The 23,803-nt window shown below is 37.1% G+C and overlaps 1 protein-coding gene across 3 annotated transcripts in view; it reads right to left on the reverse strand.

Moving 5' to 3' along the window:
* Nucleotides 1-1,355: 1,355 nt before the first annotated feature.
* Nucleotides 1,356-23,803, reverse strand: part of TSPAN12 (tetraspanin 12) — a 52,051-nt gene continuing 29,603 nt past the window's right edge. For 2 of the 3 annotated variants that reach the window (XM_067315301.1, XM_067315290.1), the window contains 4 exons: nucleotides 19,372-19,446; nucleotides 14,823-14,930; nucleotides 11,421-11,564; nucleotides 1,356-2,970 (listed from right to left, as the gene is read on the reverse strand). In XM_067315301.1, coding sequence (XP_067171402.1) covers nucleotides 2,665-2,970; nucleotides 11,421-11,564; nucleotides 14,823-14,930; nucleotides 19,372-19,446 — 633 coding nt within the window. In that variant the 3' untranslated portion in view covers nucleotides 1,356-2,664. Of the gene's footprint in view, nucleotides 2,971-9,037; nucleotides 10,017-11,420; nucleotides 11,565-14,822; nucleotides 14,931-19,371; nucleotides 19,447-23,803 lie in introns of those variants that run through there. The other variant, XM_067315310.1, reaches the window with a different exon arrangement.

Here is a 23,803-nt window from a genome sequence, read left to right on the forward strand (position 1 = left end):
TCTGAGCTTGCAGAGTACACCCATGGGAGGATATAACCTAACCTCAAGATAAGGATAGCTGAGGCATTGCTAAGGTAGGTTCCATACATGCACCTTTGTTTGAACTTTGATTAATCTTCAGGATTTCCTGAGCAAAGAGCATCTTCCAGTAACATTTTCACTTTACTTAGGGTGAGATTCCCTAGGTTCAGTTGTAATTTAGAAATCTGCATTACAATAGTACCTGCACACAGTAGGAATGTCTGGGTTGAAGTTAAGATTACTTACACCCTAAGACACTGCTATAGTGCTAGACTTTCAACCGATATAGCTCCCTGAAATATTACTCAAGACTCTCTGACTTAGAAGTTGGTAAGCACAATCTAGGGTTTCCTGGACTAGGGGTATAACAGCAGCCCAGGACTGGATGTAGAATTTTATTTAGAGAGGGCTGAAATTATCACAGAATTATCACAGGGTCTAGTAGGGTCATGTTGCCTAGACTAAGTTTAGTAATGGGAGGGTTCCAATTGTTAGGATTATAAATTCATAAAATATCCATGTTTAGCAAAGAATTTTCCCCAAATGGGCTTAGGGTTTGCAAATGACTCCTGTCAGTCATGGTGTTAAGTTTGAATTTTATAGAAAAATCTCGTCAGCCATGACACTGACTTGTAACACCACCACCACCACGGCATCACAACAAAAGACAATCTGCAATGAAAACCTTCCACAACAAAAAAAGCAAGAAGCAACAGCTCAAACCACTGTGTAGCATCACAGGTCACAGTAGCCCTCCAAAGTCTAAAGCTGGTCTACATCCAGGCTTTCCTGGATACATCAATACATCACCCTGTTTTTCTACATAGGACCATTGCCCATAGCTGCAGAAATGCTGCCTAGGCTAAACAGTGGGAAGGAAAGAAGTCTGCTGTATATGTAAAGTAAGTCTGGGCACAACAGACTTTCTGAACAGTGCATGAGAATACATTTCTGACAAGGAAATTCCAGAGAAAAAATTGAGGATATATATATATATATATATTTTTTTTTTTTGGTAGGAGAGGTACAAAAACAGAAGGGTAATCTTGCTTGCAATGGTACCTGTGAAATAATTACATCCACATGAAGACTGCTAAAAGAAACAAACAAAAGCCCACAAAACTGAAGAGCTGTCATCCTAATTTCATGATCCTTTGGCAACTTTCTTAGAAGTAACAGAAAAGAAATTGAAATTTGCAGTTCATTTCTCCATGACAGAATAAGTGGAATAGGCAAAAACATGTCAAATTAACTCACACTAGGAGGAGGACCCTTCCGCTTCCACCCAAAGCATTCACATTCTAGGCCTTTACAATAAAAAAGCCATTATGGAATTTAAGACAATAGTAATTTTATTGTCTACCAAATCACACCTTGCTTCTTTTTCCTTTTACAAATTCCAAAACAAGTGGAAAGAATTTTTCAAATGCAATATTATGTAAAAACCCATTTGCCACAAACTATTGTACTCAGTGGAGCAAATACATATTTCAGGAAAGTGGTCAATTGTAAAAATAATCCTACGAAATAAACATTGTTCATAAAAATACAGTAAAATGCACTTTTCCCACCTCAATAAATATACTTTAATGCAGTTTCCATGTGGCATTTTAAGCCACTAAAGAGCTCTTAATGAAGAACAAGCCAAAGTATAATTTCTCCTTCTGTACTTTTACAACTATTGCAATAGCATCCAGAATAACAAGCATTTTTTCCTGTAGTCTTTTGTTTCTATTTTGAGGGGAAACATGGATAGAAAAATGGATATATCTACAAAAATGTGCTACTCCCCATACTGATCCCCAGTTTGGAAAGATTTTTTTTTTTTTTTTGATACTAACAAATAGTCCACAGAACAAACTATTTCAAAGAAGAATTTTCTAGAATTACTCAGAAAATTAGTCTACTGTCCAGAGTCAGTTTTGTTTTTAATCTGTTTAATAAATTTAAACTTAAAAATTAAACAGTATGTTAGATAAAAATAGAAGTTTTAGAACATCTTTAACAGCAATAGCTAAGATAAAGATTTTGTTAGAAAAAGAATCTTGCCTTTTTTTAAAAAACAAATCTTGCAAATTTTAAATCCAAGTATTTACCTGAATTGTAGTTCTGCTATCCATGCACACACAAAACACACATTTATATACATGTAGATCCCTGATTATTTTAAGACATTTTCCAAATGGCTTAGTAAAAATGTAAAAGTCAGTTTCAGCTGAAGTCATCCTCTTTGTTCAAAGCACAGTCATTTCTTTGGAAGACAAGTATTTTTCTTGCTTTTCGGTGGTGCTTCCTTAGGAGTATGTCATTAGTTCTGTCCATCTACCTGTGAATGAATCGGTACTTTACACATCACACATCTTGTGACAATAAGTTAAATACTACTGTGCCCGGTGAATGAATGCCTTACAAAATGCAAAAAAACCCCTTTTCATGGCTGTCCTAAGATGCTGCAAAACAGACATTTGCTCAGCTTTCTTTCTGTGCAGATGTTTCCTCTACTATTCATTAGCTGTTTTCTGAAGCACAGAAAGACTGGTATATCAGTGTACTTGATGGAACAGAATAAAAGCACCACCAAAAAGGAGAAAAGAAAAAAAAAAGATTAAAACCCTTTGCAACTTCTTCGAACCACTGTATCACCTACAACTCTTCCATTTCAAAGTGTGTATTAAAGCTGTTTGCCATGGATGTATGTTCAAAGATCCGTGTTAGGTTTGGTTTCAGTAGCTCCACTGAATGACATGACAGGTGTTGTGCGGTGTCACTCTTCAGGGACATGATTTGGTCTGCCCCAGGATCCCTTCTGTCATAGTACAGAGCCCATAGCAAGGTAATAGTGAGGATCATAGCCAGAATCTGCGTTACTCCAATAGAGATTCCCAGAAATCGCAGCACTTGCAATTGCTTCGTCCCCCTCAAAAAAGTGTACATCTTTTTACCACATCCCTATGAAACAAAATAGATTAAAAAAAAAAAAAAGATTTAGTCAACATTATTTGGCTTGTGGAGTTCCCAAAATTTAGCTCATCCTATCTAGTATCGGCTTTCTGGCTCCCCAAGATTTTTCTCTCTCATTCCCTTCAAACAATATTTTAGAAGTTACTTTGCCTGCTTCTTTATCACTGTCATCTTAAAATCAATGTCATCTTAAAATTCTTTCATACATTGACAATTTTCTTTATATAACAAGCTCCAAGAGATCTATGGTATACCTTTCTATTCAAAATCATTCAGAGTTGATATGGGTTCTTATCAGCTTCACTGATTTTTAAACTTAACTTTTTCACCTAAAGTTTAAAAGTCATTAAATCCTCTTAATCATCTTATTTTCTTAAGTTGCAGACCTTTAGGTCTGTTGATTATTTTAATTTGTAGATTTTTTTTTCTAAAAAAAAAAAAATCACAATCTCAAGCTAAAACAATATTCTAAGAAAGATCTATAGACCTGTGTAACCTCATGTTTCTTTACACTTTTTCTTTTTTAGTGTTTTATCTAGACTCATTATATGCTAGTTTATTAGTTCAGCAGAAAGTCCCTATGAAGTAGAAAAACCATTGCATTCCAGACGCAGTCTGAGTGTGGAACACTGAGTGGAATAACCTTTAATGAAGGACTTCTGACAAATTTCCAGAAGGCACAGGATATAAACAGTTTTTCTTTAGTAAAAAGTAGGAAGAATACCACATGAATGTAGTGTTATTCCTGCTTTTTAGTCTTAAACTGGGAGCATCTCCTCAGTAAAAAAGCATATCCATTTATGCTTGATACACTGCAACATCCCCCACTATCCTAAGACTATACACTAAAAATTAACTAAATTCATTTCTACTCTGAATGTAGAAACTTCTCTGTGATTTTTTTGCAATAGTTTTGCTTCAAGAACCATTTCTATCTTGTATCTTGTGCAGGGCCAAGAAACTTATTGTCATTGCACAGTAATTTCTCAATGTCTTTGAAAAGTTTTTTGGCTATTTGCTCGAAAAAAATTGTATCCAAGTCATTGTGATTGGGAGGCAACAATGAAGCCAATATTGTGGAAAATTACAGGGAAATGTCCCTGTTCAAAAAAATGAATTAATTTAGCTTAATGGATCCCACGCTTCTTTCCCTCCTGCACAGCATCACTGGCTACTGCAGTGGCAGCAGGGAACAACACTGGCAGTGGAAGTTCTCCACACTGAGTCAGGTTACAGCTCTGATGGGGCACGAGTACCAATACTCTAAGTATTGCGGTTTGAAAACCTCCTATTGAAAAATTCTGCCCCCCTCCACTGCCTACCAGAGTTTCACTCGATTCTCTGTCCCCAATTTTTTTCTTCCCCTGCAGTTATGCCAATGGAGAATGTTCAGATATTTGAGCTTGAAAGTTACATCACTGTATTATTGCCCTCTTTCGTTTCATTAACCATTGCAACAGTAGCTGTAACTAGCTGCCTGCATCAAGCTCTGCACAAACCCAAGCAGTGAGCTAGGCTCTGCTCCAAAGGGCTTACAGTCCATATACCATATTAGGAAGATGCTCACATACACCATCTCTCCTTACCATAGTGCAGGTGCAAATCCAGAGCGTTAACTCTCACAGGAAAAAGTCTGGTGAATATAAAATATGCTTGATTTCTAAAACTGGAAATTCAGAAAGACTGGTTGCTCTTTGACTGCTCAGCCCTTTCCAAACTATCAGCATGGGCTCCACAGTTTGTCCATGTGGCCAACTAGTTATTACACAAGGCACTCCAGGAAAGCTCCTAAGTCCTCGTAAGGCAGCAAGGATCCACAAAGAGACACTGGCTCTGGGAACTATGGGACAACAGTGTCAACACAAACTGTACTGCTTGCTATTCATGTGTGCTAATTTTCAGTCTTAAAAAGAATAAAGCTTTGAAAAGTGGACCCTCAGCTCCTCTGACCCATGCTTATTCCGTATTCTAAACTTTACAGGACTTCACAGTACAGAAATTAAAGGTACACGCAGCCACCAATGGAAAATTCAGAGTAATAATCTGGACAGGAAAATGTTAAGGAATACAAATAGGCATCGGTCTCAGCAGAAGACATCAGGAACCCATCAAGAAGGACATTATTTTCCAAATGTCATTTCCATGTTTACATCCTTACTACATATTTCTTACAGCCTTTTTATTACAAGTAAGTAGCTGATAAGTGACAGAATCTGAAGACAAGACATGATAAAGCACACATTTCAATCACATTAAAATTTCCAATAGTCAACACTGTTTCAAGTGAATGTCCTGAACGTAACTGATGAAAGGTCTGATTCTTGCCTTGCATACAACATTCTCACTGAAGTCAACAGATTCTCATTTAGGATCTAAATAAAATTAATGTACTATATAATGATTGTACCAGAATAAGTTAAAGGACCTCTATGTCTTTGCGCTGTTCATCATATAAGTGCGTCATTCTTTAGACATTAACAGAGTTTACACACAGAATAAGATCCAAATTTTGATTCTTTTGAAATCTGGAAAGAAAACCAAAACATTGTAGCAAAAGCCATTTAACTGAACTTGATGAGGAATAAAAATTGTCATGTTGGCATCTCTTTTTTTTCTTGAACTAAAAGATGTTGTTGCAAATATACTACTTTCCAAATTTCCTTTTAATTATAGAGAAACTGCCCGTATTTTAATACTTTTGATAACTTTAAGGGATTATGGTACATGCTGGTCACAATTTAAAAATGCTCAGCCACAGCAGTACTCAAACTTAGTTCATTTGTTGCCTAGAGGAAACATCCATTAACGGAGAGCTATAACATTAATGCCTACATCTCCTTAGTACAGACACATAACTAAGACAAATTATGCCTGATCTGTATAGACTGCCTCCCTCCACTTAATGATGTTCTTACAGTTCTGCTAGAATACACGTTCAAAATCAGCTTCAAAAATGAGAAATATCCAGTCATGCCTGTTATTCTCACATTCACGCATTTTATTTCTGCTTACGCAACACATCTGTAGTTGGTAGCCCGCAATTAAAGAGTGCATAAATACACTCTCCTAGGATCAGATCCTAAATAAGCCACTTTTCAGAGCAGAAAAGAACACAAATCCATTAACACAGTCAACAGATCTGCTCCTTATGTATACTCAAAATTAGAAAACAAAAGATATTTAACATTCAATTTTGATTTTCCTGAAGATACCAACTCCTACCAACTATTTTATTTAGTTCTACAGTTCCTTATTATGAGACTGGCAGAACTCCCCTTGTCCTCAGACCAAAATTAACCTCCTACGCCACATTGTCATCTTATGTATCTGCCTCACGACCACTGTCTTTCAAAAGTTAATCTATTCCATGAACTGCATAAAGGGGAAGCTTGTGAGAATAAAAGCAGTCCATGAAGACTAATTTATTAAAAAAGAAAAGCTTTCAAAATCCAGCAAGAGCAACAAGATTCCTGCCAAATGATACTCTGAGGCAGACCTATAAGTAAGCCACCTCTCTTTCAACAAAAATAGTATTTGTAGAGGATTATGACTTAGATCATTGAAAGCTCAGAGATCCCAATAGAAATTTACAGCAAACCTGCAACAAATCAACAACTCTGTCAATCCCAGCCAACAAACCAAACTTCAGTTTTCTGAAGTACTGGAAAGAACTTTTCTGAAGTAGTAGAAAAGACTTGTGAGGAATTTACATAAGCCAACTTGAGTTTAGCAAGGCTAATCTCTTTAGGCTCCCACTCAAACCAGAGAGTCACAGACTATGTATGCTTGTTTTGAATCATTTTCTAAAGAAGCTTTTCTCATTCCATCTCCAAAGCTGAAGTCAGACAGACTAGCCTTGAAAGTTCTTTCAGCATGGTACTCATAAATGTAATAGCAAGCATACTGAACAAGCCTGTAAACCAAACTTGCATGCAAGCACCATGGAAAAAAAAATGTTTTGCCAACTGAATATTGCTCATACCTCACAAAAACCAACATGGTATTTTTGTGGCTGGTGAAACAGTTCCTGTTTGGAACTGATTCTGCACTAAAGAACCAAAAATATTTTTTTACTAGGAGCTGAATCCATCTAAAATGCTCTGGGGAAGGGTGGAGGAAGAACCACAGATTTGCCTTTCAGGTATCCTTGAGGAAAAAAAGCCGGGCAGCTTTTCTTTTCTATCAAGTGAGTCTTGGTACAGTCTTTTGCTTTACTAAAATATCATCATCTTTGGCTATTAATTTTCTCCAAGTAGAACCCAATGGACCTGCACACATGAAGTGGGTAGAGAACTGCTTTCCTGGGATATGGTTATGGAATAAAGGGTTAGCAGAAAGAAGACATACTTACCTGCAGTTTGGCAAGTCATTCCACTGAATATTGTTCCCTCTCCTAAGTATGTACTTCCTGAGCTCAAAATTAGGTTTGTATTGAGTGACAATGGCTTATGTACTCTTGCCTCCTCACATAAGCAGGAGGCATGCTTAGGACAGATGATGAGCTTTCTTTAGCTTCCATACATTTATACTGCTGCAGGCTCTCTAAGACACAGTTGGAGGGTGGTTCATGGATCACTGGCATGGCATTACAAAAAACAAATGTTATTGCAGGGTAAGTCACAGCACTTTCTTCAAGTACATGTCAATGACTGGCAGGCCCCAGAAGTGAGCGGTCTGGCTGTACCACTCAGAGATGAACACTCCTCTGAAGTGTAACCAGTGCTGCATGCGTTGCCATCAGGTGAGAGAGGCTCTTCAATTAGCTGACTGAAAGAAAACAACCTGTGTCTTTATGATTCCCTAGCACAGACTGGCCTTCTGAGGCACCCGCCTTTTGGCAGCTCTGTCTTCTCTGGTCCTCCTGATGGGATACCAGGCCTAGGATGGATGCCTGCTAGTCCAGAACATTTCTACTCAGAAAGTCTGCAGTACCATACAAACCCAGTGGATCACTCCACGTCAATGGCACCACTTCCGCGTATTGAACTACAGGGCCAGCTACTAAAATCAAATATACTTGCAAGCAGTCTGCAGGCATACACTTAGGAAGCTCAGAGAAGTGTGCTAGGAAAAATGATATAGCAGAGCATGTGAAGCTATTTCTGGAGTAAAATAAATAGAATCCTTTTTTTAAAAAAAAAAAAACAAACAAAAAACAACAGCACATACTATATTCAGGTGTTTTTTAGGCATAGATTTTAAACCAAGGACAAAAAGAAAAGGACATGGGTATCTTCAGGAATTTTTAATAGCAAGAACAGTGAATTCTTCAGCTGAGCCTTCTGTAAAATGACGAACAAGACATGTGGTTGGAACTGTCTCCCCAGCAGCTCTGAAGTTGTCAGTTCAATAGAAAATACAATTGCGATTGATATACCTCTGGGTGTTAGGGCCATTCTACTGCAATGCATAAATGTTGTGGCTTCCATTCATTCCACTAAGGCTCACCTAGCAGTTATTTTTGTCTTACTTTCCTAGATTCAGGAATGGTCTGTTTTTTCCTACCTTATTCTAAATTTCTAAGGGTGATTGACTTTTTCCTCCTGCTAAAAATTCAGTCTCACAACAGGAGCTCTATTTAGGTCTATCACTCATGATGGGAAAACCACTTGAGCCTCAGGCTACATGTTCTCTTCTTCACCAGCTGAAAAATATTGCCTTTTTGGTAGTAAATACATTTGTGGGGGATGGGTGTGTGGGGGATGTGTGTGGGGGGGGGTGTGGGGGTGGGGGTGGGGGTGTGAGTGATGAGATTCAAGTTTACATGGTTAATCCCTTTTACACAGCATTTTGTAAAACTGTAGTTTCCAGAATCCATCCAAAGTTCTTATCACTTCTGATTATTTAAGGAAATTAATTTACCTGTGTTTTTTCCTCATATTTTGAGGACATATTTTTAGCTTGACAGATTCAGTTGTTATCATCTGTATGCAAGTTCAGCACTGTGACAAAACATGGACTTAATTCACTGTTAAAAACTTTTGCACATGAGCCTTATCAGAACTTCTAATACCAAAGGACTCAAAAAATGTTGTAGAGAGTTTGCTTTGTTTGTTTATTTATTTATTTACTTACAGTTTCAGTCTTTTCTCAGAGATAAACACAGCAGAAGAGTAGCTCTTAAAACCCACTCTAACATATGCCAGGGATTAAAAAACTACTTTTGAATATCCCATACATTTTCTATCTAGAACACAGCAGAATTTGGAGAAATACAGAACATGAGTCTAGGAATTTTCAGCTCACCAGTACCAGTAAACATAAAAGATAACAAAAGAAATCTTAGGACAATACTTTTGCAAACTACTTTAGATGCCAACTAGTGTGTGCGTGTGTGTGCGTGTGCATGCGTGTATATATATATATATAAAGTTAAAACTACTCTTACAATTCTTTACACAGTTAAAAATTTGTTCCTATAATAAAAGCTTAAAATTAATGACTTATTTCTCAAATTCAAGAAAACTAGTTTTGCTAAGAAAGAAAATTCTAAAAAAGATCCTAAGAATCTGAAGAAATTTCAAATACTCTAAATATTAATTGTTATTCCTTGAATAACAGTTGATATTCCTGTTATTCCTATCATAACCTATTCAATTCATCTAGCACACTTATGAACAAAAACATAGTTTGAACTACACCAAACTGTTTTTTTTGAGGGTTTGGGGGTTTTTTTGTTTGTTTTTTTTTTACACGGAGGAAGGCAATTTTTCCAATTCCACCATGTTGGATACATCAACCATATCGTGTCTTCAAACACTATGTAGTTAAGCTGTGGAATTCCATGATGCAAGATCTACTAGATACTAAAATGGAACATGGATTCCAAAAGTAACCAGACAAATTCAATGAGTTTTTTCAAGACAAAACCCAAAACATTAGCTCTTGTTCAGGAATTCCCTGAACTGCAAAAGGACAAAGGCCAAGAGAGCATCCTGGAAAGTTCTACAGTATGATCCTACCCTCTTTTCTGGGCACTCATTTTGGTTATTTGGACTGTTGGTCATTCTGATACTGAATGCACAATTAGAGGTCTTCAGATGTCCGTCAGCATTAAAAAAAAAAAAAAAAGAGAGAGTTGTAAAATAGTCTGCAGACAAAGGAGACTTTAGACAAAACTTTCATGACAAGAGTTAAGGGTTTTAGTAGAGAACACCTTTTCTTATTTTTAGTTTTCACTCTACAAACAATAGTGATTGGCTACAGTTATTTCCTCAGCCGCTTAGGGTTCTAATAGGTCCTCTCTTGGTTTTATGGCTTTTTAAATCTTTCTAAATAATGATTATGCTAGCATAGTTAGAGACAAACACATTCTTTTACAATGTGTTACTTCATCTCTTTTATTGCACGGGAGGAAAGTGAGAGACAGAGAATCAAGGACAACACTAATGATATACCATATGGAATCTATAAACAATGTTGTTCTAGAATAAGATGGGCTTTGAAGGAGGTGGGGGCCTCACTGCACTTGGGTCAGACATTACCTAACTCCACAGGTGAAAGAAAGATAATAGGTGAGAATAGGGAGCATTTTCACACAAAGCTTCGATGTATGCTCACAATGGAGTAACTGAATTACTTGCCTCCCCACATAAGCCCTGTTAACAAGAGAGCTCTCATCTGCCAAAGGACTTTTCAGAAGCATCTTCCTATGTAGGCACCTCTATAGTCCTCATTACCATAGGGTAGCAGAATTGCTCTTAGCCTGACAATGTGAGATTGGACATAGTACCAAAACTAAGACACTTTTTTTGATTAGCTCAAAGTTTAACTCCAACCTACTCAATATAAAATAATTATCTCATTGTTTAGGCATATCTCAGGTGATAACTGCATTACTAATAACTTATTTCCAGGTAAGGATTTCTTTTTTTTCTCCTCTTTTTTGAGAAAAAAAAGAAAAAAAAAGGGACAAATCATGCACCTATTCTGACCTGAATATTAAGGCCACCGGGGCCACTTTAAAGAGGTCATCAAATTCTTAACCCTTGAGATGATACAAGACTTGTGGCTTCAGTTTAGTTACCTGAGAAATGGAAACAGTTCAGTTTTTATTACTGTATTGCAAACTTTATATATCCTCCCTCATCTTTGATTTACTGCAGCCCTTCAGAAAAACTGTGTCAAGAGATCTGAGAATCAGCATATTTTTGTCAATACATGCTCTCCTAATTTTCAACGTCCACCTCCAGAGGATCTTCTGATATCTAATTGGGAACAGGGCGCACAAGTAGAAATGCAATGCTTCGGAAGAGCGCTCTCTGGAGGTCTTCATTAATAAGATGGAAAATGCCAAAAAGCTCAGCATTAACACCCCTTTCAATAAATATACTTACTCTTCAAACCTTTTTGCTGCACTGCAAGTGATGAGTTTGGAAAATAACTGGATCAGGAAGACTGCACAAAGCCTTCTGGAACAACCACATTTTTCTTCTTACCTCCTGATAAAGGTCACTGAGATCCTCATGATGCGCCTGCTTCGAGCATCCTGGAAACTCCCTGACACAACAGGAGTCAGGAGGCCAATCCATCTCTGTCATTTCCAGCCAGTCTGTGAAGTACACCACCCCACAACATTTAAACTGCAAAGGAAGGATTTGCCAAGATCAGCAATAATGCCACTTCTTCATAAAAGCAGGTCAAAAACTCAATAAATTTCCATTAAAACCTTTCAAAATATTCAAGTAGGCCCTAAAACACCCACTAGAGCTTCCACACATTTTTCTGCCTGGACAGAAGAAGTGACTGAAGAAAAGTAATAAGGAGCACAGTGACCAATGTACACATCAAAAGTCAATGACTTTGCCCTGTCCTTTGGATCCCTACTGCTCCCTTAAACAACACTCCACAGAAATTGTCCTATCCTGTAATTCTGCTATTGTTATTACAAGGGACTAACACATGATAATCTAATGTGAAAAGACAGTAATGAAAAACTACATATTTGGCTACCAAAACTGGCAAGAGAAGATTAAGGAGTATTCCTGCAAGGCTACAAAAGACTATAAGCAAATATGATAAAGAAAAATAAATGAGAACAAGAATACAGCAGAGATTTATCAGAATACAGGAAAAAAGGGAGGAAAAAAAGAAAAAAGTGAGCAAAAAGGTACAGAAATCATAAATACTGAAAAGAAAAAGGAAAGTGGAAGAAGGAGAGAGTATCACAGTAAAATAAATGCTGCAACAGAATCAATCATAAAAATAGGAAAACTGACTGCAAAGCAGGTGAGTCATAATTGACTATAAAATCCACCAAGAGTAACAACCTGTCGTCTTTCCTGAAAAGCACACCAAGAGATTTAAAGTCAAATGACCACCCTATCACATTGCTAGCTGCATTCACATCAGAGAGAGCTGAAGCAGCTATGCCAAAATTTTTTACTGCATTGGATGGGGAGGCGATATGACTGAAAAAAAGGCCTTGCTGCAGGAACAAAATAGTGCTTCCTGTCTGAACGTCCACTAGTATCAGCCTTAGGGTTCATAATTCATCCCCTGGTTCCTTTGACCTGTGCGCTTCAGAACGTTTGCCTCACCTGACCACTTCACAGCCACAGGATATTACTCCACTCCTCAGTCACAGTCCAACACATCAGTGCTCAGACACCATGTCTGCACACACCATGTCTTAATTTGCCAGTCCTCTTACAAATCTCACTTCTTCCTTTTTTTGATTTTTGCCACAGGTCAAATGTCTCTGTTTTTAATCTGTTCTTTACAGAGTCAAAACTCTCCTCAAGTTCCAAAAGGGGAGTATCTAAGGAAAGCTCAAGCTTTGGCTCCTCATTGTAACTGTAAAGACAATCTTATTGAACACCCTCTTTTTTTCCTTATATTTTTTTTAATTGCTGGTTTTCCCCAGTTTTTCCTTCATGATTTCAATTAGCACTTCCTATCTTCCTTTGCATATTCACAATTCTGATATTAGACCAGCAGGAGGAAGGGTGAGTGTGTGTGTGTGGGGGGGGGGAGCGAGGGGGAGGGCAGGGGGGTTGTGAGTGAGAGACATTTCCAACTCGCTCAGATGTTAAAAATACATACCAGGCTCATAGATTCAGTATTTGAGTTATAAGTAGACAAAATAAAAATGGCACCTCACCAATTAACAAGGAGTGGTAAAACAGCCTGCCCAATTAACTTCACACTTTCCTAAAATCATTCCTCTGGTCACAGATGAAACATAAGAAGTTTAACTTATAAAGGCACTCCCCCCACCGCCCTCCTTCTCCTAGAAGGGATAGGCAGTGGCTTCTTTGGCAAAGAAGTTGAAGTTTTGTTATTAACATTCACTTTAAAGCCAGATCTGTCTCAGGAACAGTCTCCTAATCTTATCTATCCAGCCATTACTATGACACTACAATAACCAGGAGCATAAAAGGCAGCTTTTTATTTAATCAACCTATATATTTAAACCAAGATATAATACCAGCTCTAGTCAAGGAAATCAAGATCACTTGATTATATTACCTCAGGTACAGAACAGACACAGACACTCTACTTTCCAAATATGAAGGATTACTGGATTTCACATGGCACTTGAATAGCCAGGGAAGAATAAAAAGTTTCGGCTCATGTAGTCCTCACTCTTTCTTTCAGGTTTTAATACAAATACAGACTAACCAAGTGTCGCCAGGAAATGTTTAAATAAACAGGAAATCTGTGCAACAATGATAGATTTCAACATTTCAACAAGAGCAGCACAATGACAGGCATTTAAAGAGTTCTTTTCCTGCATGTGAGTTATATTTGGAGTTAATGGGTTTTACCTTGGGCAATTTCATGTTTTTGTAACATAATACTTCATTCTTTAAAAACAGTTCTGAATTTCAGCAGGCTACAGGGCAAAGCTGTGAATATACAAGCCAGCTTTTGGGTTTGTTGTTTTCCCTTGTCAAAGGAAATAAAATTCCCTGATCACTTTCGGAAACCACAGCCAAAGAGACTGTTTTGGCATCTTCTTGGAAGCTTCCTTTCCCATCCACTTCCAGGTAACACCATATCTTAGATATGACAGCTCCACTAAAGGAAACTAACAAAGCATACAGGAAGGAGAGCACAGTTTAATATTAAAATAGCAAACAGAAATGTTCATTTTATTCTACCCACAGATTTTTAATTCTATACACATTATATTCTTAATGTAATAATAATCTTAAAAGGTGTTGGTGTCCTACCATCACTGGCAAAGGAGAAGAAAATGTTAGTAATTTAATTCAATTTTACTTATTTTTGGATTATTAGTGGCATATGCAAACAAAGAGTTTTAATACCCTTTGAATATGTTTTTTTTAAATAGGCTTCATGCACTGCACCATAATTACACCAAGTAACTAGATACAGACATTCTGTCTCTTGAGTTGAACTGCTAGATACTCAATAATACCAAGAATTATATGCCTACTTAACTGCACATAAATCAGCTATTTAGGTTGTCATGACTGAACACTACTTCACTTCCAACAACTGTACGTTCAGTATTTATTTTTTGAGGTGCAAGTCTTTAGGAAACATTGTTTTAAAAAAAAAAAGAAAAAGAAAGAAAGAGAGCGCAATGGACGTGCACATATCAGCATTAGATAAAGCTATAGCACGTCCTGGGAATAATAAACATAAGTTCTAAGAAAAATGGAGACCTTCAGAGTCATAAAGATACATGGAATTTTTAGAGCTCATAAAAGCTGAAGAGTTGGATATCAAGTGATCTAAAAGATATCATCACTACATAGTCTTTCATTAAACTTGCATTTCTCTTTCATTAAAAAAAACAAACCTCTTCCTTAACAGATAAATACCACTTACTGAACAGGCACTACTTCATGAATTAACTGTCTTCTTACCTCCCTCTGAAAGAAATTCCAAGCATGGGTAAGCCACTGGTATCTAGGTAGGCCATAATTGGTCATCCTGGCTTTTAGAGTGATCATATCAGACCATTGCACTGGAACCTGAAACAAAGAAAGAAAAGTAATTCATACAACAGAACTCTTGAGTTGATAAACAGATTGGTTGGCTTGTGGCTCCAAACCCGGAATTTTTACCTACTCAGAAACCTTTACAGTGCGATGACCAAAATAACTTCATATTCAAGTAAAACAGGAAAATAAGTGCTTCTGTTCTTAAAGATATTAAAACTTCATGAACATTTATTAAAACAGCTGGAAAAAACTTATTTGCATCAGACTTGCTTACAGATAAATGTACACTGGGAAAGGAGCTGTTGTGCTCTGGAAAGATTCTGAGATTGCTAGGTACAACTCCATTAGATCATTACCAGACTTGTTCTGGCATAAAACTTGAACCAAGCCCCATCCAGGTGAGCAGGGATGAAATACATCTGCCCCAGTTTAGAAATCTGACTTGTAGCTGCCTAAGTCAAAGATAATAGTCATTAAAAAAAGCCCACCACCACCAACAAAAAAACCCCAGGCACCTAGTATGGAGCAATTAATCTCACCTCAAGTCAAGACAGGTATATCGAGCAGATGAATCATCCCCCTGAAGTCTCAAATCCACTTTTTTATCTAAGGTTACAAACTCAAGATTTAAACATCTAACTTTTTTATATATAAAACTGAGATGAATTTTATGCTGGGAGAGCCTTTTCACTGACTTGATGGCTTTGACTGAAGTCTAGGCTGCAGGCATCCTGAATGTATCCTTTTTCAGTATCTTTCTCAAGAACAGTAACAAGACACCGTACTCAGTGAGCCTAACTCCTGTGAACTTTTTCTCTGCATACACACACTTATGCCCTTGTAAGCCTTTTCCTTAGAAACAATGCTTTAAGAATCCTTTTTTCAAAGTATGACTATTCTGAAGTGAGGAGCTGGCTCTCTCTTTTGTCAAGACTATGACCCTCAATTAGTAATGTGTCAGAAACAGCACAAGCAAAGGCTATGGCATTGGGCATGCAATGCACTTAAGAGTAAAGATAAGAAACTGACTTCTGTTCCAGCAGCACAACTTTCAGTCTGTCAAACTAAATCAAGGAGTTAAGACTTTATAGTTTCCCTTCTATGCACGCATACCATTCCTGATGAATTTTGCCTTGTACTCATTAGCTTTTAGCAGTCATGGTGAAAGAAATCACAATTGCAATATCACCTTTCATTTGGAGGCTGGGGGAGCCAAGTTACTCTAACGGCTAGAGCTTAGCTATCCAATTCAATTTGGAACTAACAGTAACATTCTGTGTGTGCAATAAATGTAACTTAAACAAACAAATTATCACAGTAATTCCCAAGGAGCCTGGTCCTTGTTGTGCTAGATGCTCTACAAAAACATAGGAACAATCCCTGCCTGAATGACCCCTCAAACCAAATAAGAACATTTAATAACATTTCATTCCTGCTGGGTAAGTTACACTACAATTTTCATCCATTGGTAAAACTTCATACATCATATTAACAACAACTGAGAAATTTAACACACCTCTCACATAGCAGAACTTCTATTTCCTATGCTTTATGGCTTTGATCTTACAATTGTCCACATGAAAAATGTATGTAAATAGTAGAGTACTAAAAAATACTTAGGAAAACAATATCACAGACTATTCCTACTTCAAACATTTACATTCGTCGCTATGATGAAATAATTTGCTTTTGTACTCAATGCATTTCTCTTTACACTGTGCTGAAAGCTAGCACTTTGCTTTCTTTGGATAATATCTGATATCACTGCACTTCAGCTCATATTTGCTAGACTTCTTTTTTATTATCTTATTTGAATTGAATACAGTCCAAGGTTATGCACGTAACACAAGACGTCCAACTTTTTTATGAAAACAATGAAAACAGAAAAAAAAAAAATCAATGCAAAAATGTGAGAGAAGGAAATTAAAAGCATAGCAAAGCAAACTAAAATCCACTGTGAAAAGTCAATTTGAATTCCGGAGCTAAGAAGGGATATTAGTATCTGTATCTTTGTCTACTACTAAAATGTCAAGGTGTCAAACTGAGTACATCAATTCATCTACTAAATAGCTTCCTGTCAACCCACACATGTATTAGTGCACAGTAATATATGATCTTGAAATGCATTTGTTTCGCTATATGCCAACACCTTTATGTAGTGTGGAGACAAAAATTAGAGACATCGGTTTGATTTTTAGCATATAAGTTCTGTAAAGCTGTGTTTGCTGTTCAGATCTGCTTATATTAATTCATTACTCTTTTTCTAATAAGTATCAAGGTTTGACCAATGCTCAAGTAAGCTGAAAACCCACACTGGCTTTTCAGTCTTGTGGGTGGGACAGATTAGTCACGAGGCACACTTTTCATACTGAGAGCTATCAAGAGCTGGAAGGAAAATTGTTTATACAGGGACTCTTACAGCAGACTTGTCCATATGCCAAAGAGAACTCTTGTTGGACTAGCAGAGGTGGTTATGCCACAGTGACATTTTTGACAACATCACACACCCACGTACACTAATGTTAACAGATTCTCTGAAGTCTGCAAGGGGTTCCTGTGATTTCATGCTACACTGAAACTAACATGACAGCAAGTCACGCCTGAGGTATTAAAGGGAGTCGTCTTAACTCTATCTGGTAGACTAGGAGAAAGCATGCTCTTTGGAAGTGATCTCTGCTCTTCCAAGCTGCCACATTTCCTATGGGTCTTAAAACATCCCAGTAAGCAGCAAACCTTAGCAGCAAGAAAGCTCAGACTAGTGCATCTCACTACCTGAGGAACATTAGCGTTATGACAAAGAGATGCAGAAGAATAAAAAGGAAATCAGATGGAAAAAGAAATCATGAAAGAGGTTCAGTATATCAGGGTATGAGGGAGGGAAAGAAAAAATGTAAAAGCAGTGAAAAAAGACAAAAAGAGAAACCTCATTCATAATAGTTATTTTCCTGTTCTTTCTATTTGCATGCTTGTGTTCATACTCTTGAATTCCTGGAATGTAGAGGAAGAACCGGAGGAGTTTGGAATACCTGGGTTCACTGTGACCCACTATTGGAGTTTAGTGCGTCTTACTGTGGCAGCAGGAACAGCTGTGTTTCACCCCCCCCCTTTTTTTTTTTTCTTTTTTTTTTTTAGGTGTCACCAATGCCTAAACATATGGTATGCTGGCTTTTATCAGACTAGCTCTGGGTTTCAGTAGTATAGGAGGTAACAGAAAGTTGGGGGGGGGGGGGGCGGTCACACTAGAACATACCTGTAACTTCAGGTTTTTTAACTGAATAATAAAGGCTGGAGAAGGCATATATCAGTGCACTGAAGGTTCTGTTATATCAGGCAGCTTCCACTGACAAGACTTCTGTGGAACAATGGATGTTAGTTATAACTGTCATTTTTGACAAAAGCCTTGGAGAGCGGTGCTCATAGGATGAAGCATGCCTCTTGTCTGCATTGCCAATTTTAAAATGCATCAATGTAAGCTGACATTTAAAGTAAAGGGATAGCCTTAATTATTGTTATAATAGAACACTCTTCCGGAATCTATAAGCAAGGGAATGAGTTCTGATATAAATGCTGCCATATTTCCTCAGATCTGCCAGAAATTCCTTTAGTCTCAGTACTGTGTAAATATCAAGAGAGCTCCCTCCCATCTTACTGCAATGTAATTGCTACACATTGGCAGCTGTTTAAAAGAGCAGTATATTGGGCATATCTTGGCAACTCAGAGAAAATAGTTGTCCCTCTATTCATAAATATGTGCCAAACTGAATACAAAACATAAGCATACAGCATCCAGTAGAATAACAAGTCATTTTATCTTCTGTTCAACACTTACCCATTTTCTTATATGATGGCTACAAGTCTTCAGCTTGAAAATTAAAGATTGGTTCAGTTATAAAAGCTAGATAGAGATAAAACTTTTTCACAAGTTTACAGAAAAGTGTTTTATAACTAAGACATGCTTTGCATAAAACCAGCATTTATAGTTTGTGGAGACAGTGTGAAGATTTCAGAAGATAGCAAGTCATCTATTGAAAGAACACACTGTCTGTTTACAAAACAGTGGAGTGAGTTATAGCTCTTTAAAACAAGAAAAACTTTCAGAACAAAATCCTTTCAACTTCTCATATCTCCTCTCTCAAAATACAGATCTTAAACCTGTATTTCTTTCTTAATCAAACTTCCACTGACTTCAATGAGAATCTGCCTAAGCAAGAAACAACTAAAAATAAAATCCTTAAATAAATCAGTCTGCAGGATTTGGCTCTCTAATATAAAGGGGTTGGGGAGAAATCCAGACAGGACCTTTCAGACAGACATGCTTTCCCAGAAAAATTCTCTGTTTAAAAAAAGACAATCACATGAAGTTAGACTGTCGGAATAAAGGACAAACACTATAGCAATTAGAAAACAGCTAGCTAATGGAAATCGTTGTTTTCTTCTTCCGAAAAAAATGCAGCCTCCTTTTCTGACTCACCATTATTTCCTGCTCATAGGTCCAAACACCACAGGCCAGTTCAACACAGAATATTACAAGCAAGCTTCCAAAGTACTGCAGAAAACAGAATGGCCTTAGTTATTTTTGATATTCAAGTTAACTTTGGAAAAAAAAAAAAGACAAAAAATCAAAAAAATATTAAAGGACATCTCAAAACACTATTAATACAACATTAATACTTTAAAACATGGTTGAAGACATGGAATCTGAAATACATTTTTTAACCAAAATATTAAAGATTCATTAGGCAAACTTTCCAAAAGCTTAAACCATGTGACACAGAACATTGTGACATTCCTTACTGACTTAACATGAAGCATATGAAACATTACCATGGGAAAACAAATTAATTTTCTTGTTGACTAACAGAACAGGGCTATCATGACACATTACACTAAAACAGTCCTAAAGACGACAAAAAATTTCTCATATATGTGAAAAAAAACTCTGCTTTTCAGTTCTATTCATTTAAGTAACATAAATACAGGTTATGTTAATGGCCAGAAGGGGGAAGGAAAAAAAGGGAAGATTGACAAGATGGAAAAAAAACCAAGGTCCTTGAAAGCTATGTTCTTATCAAAATGATTTAAGTAGTGGAGGTCAGGTACAAATGTACAAACACTTATTGAGATAGACTGAAATATCTTCGTCTATAACAAGATCTAGCCTTTTAATTATTTAAAAATAGAAGACATTTGTATAAACGAAAAAGCTGTACAGGTGTTGGTAGTGAACATTCAGAAAAGCCAGTTGCTGTGATTAGGAAGAGTAGAACTAACTTCCATGTAACATCAATAAAGCATTTTTGAATTGCAAGGTAAAGCAGCTTGGAAATTAAGACTGCTTTAACTGTTGTCCTCTATTAGGAGTCACTTACTGAGCTTTTATTTTAAGCAAAAGCACAATTTCATTCATTCTTGACTCCAAACTTTCTTCCATATCAATGGACTGAGGTCCCCTTTTTCCTCAGTGTACAAGACTATAAGTTACAGTCTTCATGGTTTTTAAATTTATTTGGAATTCAAAAGCAATGAACCTATGATTTTAAATTTCTCCTGGAGGCTGATTATTTCTAGTGTTTCTCACTTCCTGTTTTACTAGGTTTCTTCCTCTCCTCTATTCTTTGGCCGAAAGCAGAGATAAAGCCTTTAGGACAGAGTGCTCTAGAACTCTGTGCCTGCCCCATACTAGCTTCCCCATCTACTTCTTTTGAGAGAGATACTGAACTAGAATACTTACTCAAAGAAACACCACCACAATATAAAACCGAGGAAAATAAATATATAATTTCCTTAGTAAGATACATTCCAAAAGGCTGCTAATTTAGTCATTTCATTCTGGAATGTATTTAGGACAGGTATAAAAAACAGAAACATGTAGGGAGAGTAACTGAAATATTTTTTGCTATTGAAAGGATAGTAAGCTGTAATAGTTAAAATAGAGAATATAAAACCATAAGTATTAGGATTTAAGGCTCACCTACATGGCATATTCTTCATTCAACCAGTCTGGAACTGTGTAATTCACAGCAACCTTTGCAGCTACTGAACAGTGTCTTGCATTTACTACTACTTGCTGATCAAATCAGACTCCCTGAACTATGCTTGTAAATGCAAACAGTCAAATTAAAAATAAGCATGTAAAGTACCCATGTGAGTTTTCAAGAGAAACTTCTACTCGTTTCCTCTCCCACTGAAGGTCTGTTTTACAAAGAGTGTTGAAAGAAGAGATCCTGTTTTAGCAGTCTCTACCATGTCACATTGCATTTTCAGTTGTTAAAGCTGGATAAAACATCTCATAGCCTTACAAATCAACAGTATAAGCTCACGCAGAGCTCCAATACAGGCCTTCAACAACCAACATGTTTATCCTCCAAAGGTCCAAAAAGAGGAGAAAATTTGAGTCATATCTTGTAAAAATAATGCTTTTTTTCCTAAAAAATAAACTCACAAGCTTCTAGATAATATACCCACTATTACTGTGGTGCCCGTAACTTATTCAAATGGTTCTTAAAAAGACAAAAAAAAAGAAAACCCACACAGAAATCAACTCCACAAAGTCTTCTCTTAGAAACGAGGAAAGAACACCACCTGTTTTAGTCCTTTTAATTGATATGAAAAAGTGTCTAAGGATATTATGGGTAATACTGACATTTTTGAGAGTAAGAGCAACTAGATGTTTATATGAAAAGTGATTTTGAGTTCTCAGCTGTCAAAGTAAATTTCAGCGCTTTTATACTCTGACAGAATAACAAGTCTGGGACTATCTGCTATCCCCAAACCTTATGCAAAAGACACTGACCATAATGAAAGTGATACATGTGGGGATGTACATGTGGTATTCTCTAGAAAACTCTTAATTTACAGTTCCTTTTAACATTTCGTTGGTTCACAAACCTTTACATTTGATACTTCCTCTTCTTGGCAGCATATAGTTAAGAAAGATTCTGGTAGTGGTTGGAGACAGAAGAGCCAAACACATGATTTTGTCCAGTGCTGAATGCAGTCCAAGATGAACACTGTTTAGCCAGATTCACTCATAAACCATTTCTGGGTCTGCCAGGAATTGAGCAGTTCTAACTCTAGCTACCTCTGGACACAACAGCACACTGCAAAATCAAGGCTCCTGACTGTCTTGAAAAATGCACATCTGCTCATAAAGTAAAAGACAACAAAAGGCACAAGGAATTTACACATATGAAATTATACTCTAGGAACTGAGCAACTGCAGTCACACAAAACTCTCTCATAGATGAGCTTCAGTTTCATTCTGCTGTTGAAGGGGAATTTTTAACTCTAATGATTTCCAAAACAAATAATTTTTATAGAAGTTGTGCGAAAAAACCATCTGAAGTCATTATTTAAATTTATTATCCCTAATTTCAATCTTCAAAATACAGAAATTATTATTGGCTTCAATGCCAATTTTTGTCTCCAAATAAATTCCCAAAAGAGTCTGAATGCTAAATGCATCTTCCTGTAATTGCAAACTTCTACTTTTTGCCAGTTACAATGATATGAAGTACGGTTTAATATTTCTTCATTCTTATGGGCTCAGTGGCTGCATTCTGAAAAGCAGACTAACTTGTGCTTTATCCTCAAAACAGTGCCACCAGGTCAATGATGTTACTCCCTCCCTCACAGCACTCTTGGCCATCACCAAGATATTTTCTACTTTTGGGGGGAGGACGGGGAGATGCTTGGCAGAGAAGAGGAAAGGCAAAGAAGGGAACGAGGATTTTTGCAGATACCTACAGGTTATCATAAAATAAAAAATCTGCAAGCAATAATGTAAAGTCATGATTACTCTCACAACTAGAGACCTTTTATATGGCTAATCCTACAGACTTTTAACATTCCTCTTTTGTACACAGTCAGTAATCACTACTGCTCTCTCCCTGTTGAGGCTGCACAAAGTCACCAGAAAACGTAAGTGGCTGCTCCACCCTGCTACAAAACTGGCGGAGTCAGTTTCACGGAAGGATCTCCACGAGCAAGGTTACAAAAAAACTAAGATGTGGCTTTCTTGAGAGAAGCTGAATGATTAAAATGCTGGTAGAAAACACTCTTTGGAGAGTAATGAAACAAAATAAAAAAATTTGTTAATTTAAAAAAATAAAGCAGGTACTTTCTGCTCCTCTCCCTGCCATGAACATGCAAACAGCCAAGATCCTGGACTTCAGCTTCTGTGCAGTGTCAAATGACTGATGTTAATAAGCAGGACTAATTCTTGTAGTTGTAGGAGTAAGTCTCCTACAGAGGAGGAAGGAATGAAGCAGCAGCTAGGGAAAGCAGTTGCTTTCCAACAAGAGCACCTGTTATAGTATCTGGAACCTCACACAGAATTGGATCCTTTCTGTAGCAACGGATGGGTATGAGTACTCAGCTCCTTCCCCACAATATAGAGGTGCAACACTAATGGCCCACAGAAGCTTGAAGAACTATATTTTTCCAGCACATCAGCCCTGAGATGGAGGTGAGGGAACTAAGGACTCTAGAGTTCAGAAGAGTCTTGTTTCTCTTCCTTTAAAGTGCAAGTGAGTAAACAGAAAAGAACTGGGAACAGAAACAAAAGTTCTCACTGGGAAAACCATCCTCAAAGAGATGGGGGAAAGACAGGAGGATAAAGGGCCAAGGAAAGGCATTAGGTCTGTTCCCTGAGTAATTACTAGTATCTGTTCTGCTGGAGTACTCTTCATGCAGCACAGGCGTAAAAGTGACCATAGCCTGCGCCCTCATTTCCTGATCTAAAACTTCTGGTGAAGAAGACACACACACACACCTCAATACCATGGAAAACCATTACAATGAATTCTCACAGTCCATGCAGAGTCCATAGGAGATCATACTCAGCTACCACAAGTTTAAGAGCCTCCAGAGAGGTCTTCCTCTTGCAAAAGTCAGAATCAGAC

The sequence above is a fragment of the Apteryx mantelli genome, chromosome 1, assembly GCF_036417845.1.
Source record: "Apteryx mantelli isolate bAptMan1 chromosome 1, bAptMan1.hap1, whole genome shotgun sequence".
In the NCBI taxonomy this organism is placed as follows: Eukaryota; Metazoa; Chordata; class Aves; order Apterygiformes; family Apterygidae; genus Apteryx; species Apteryx mantelli.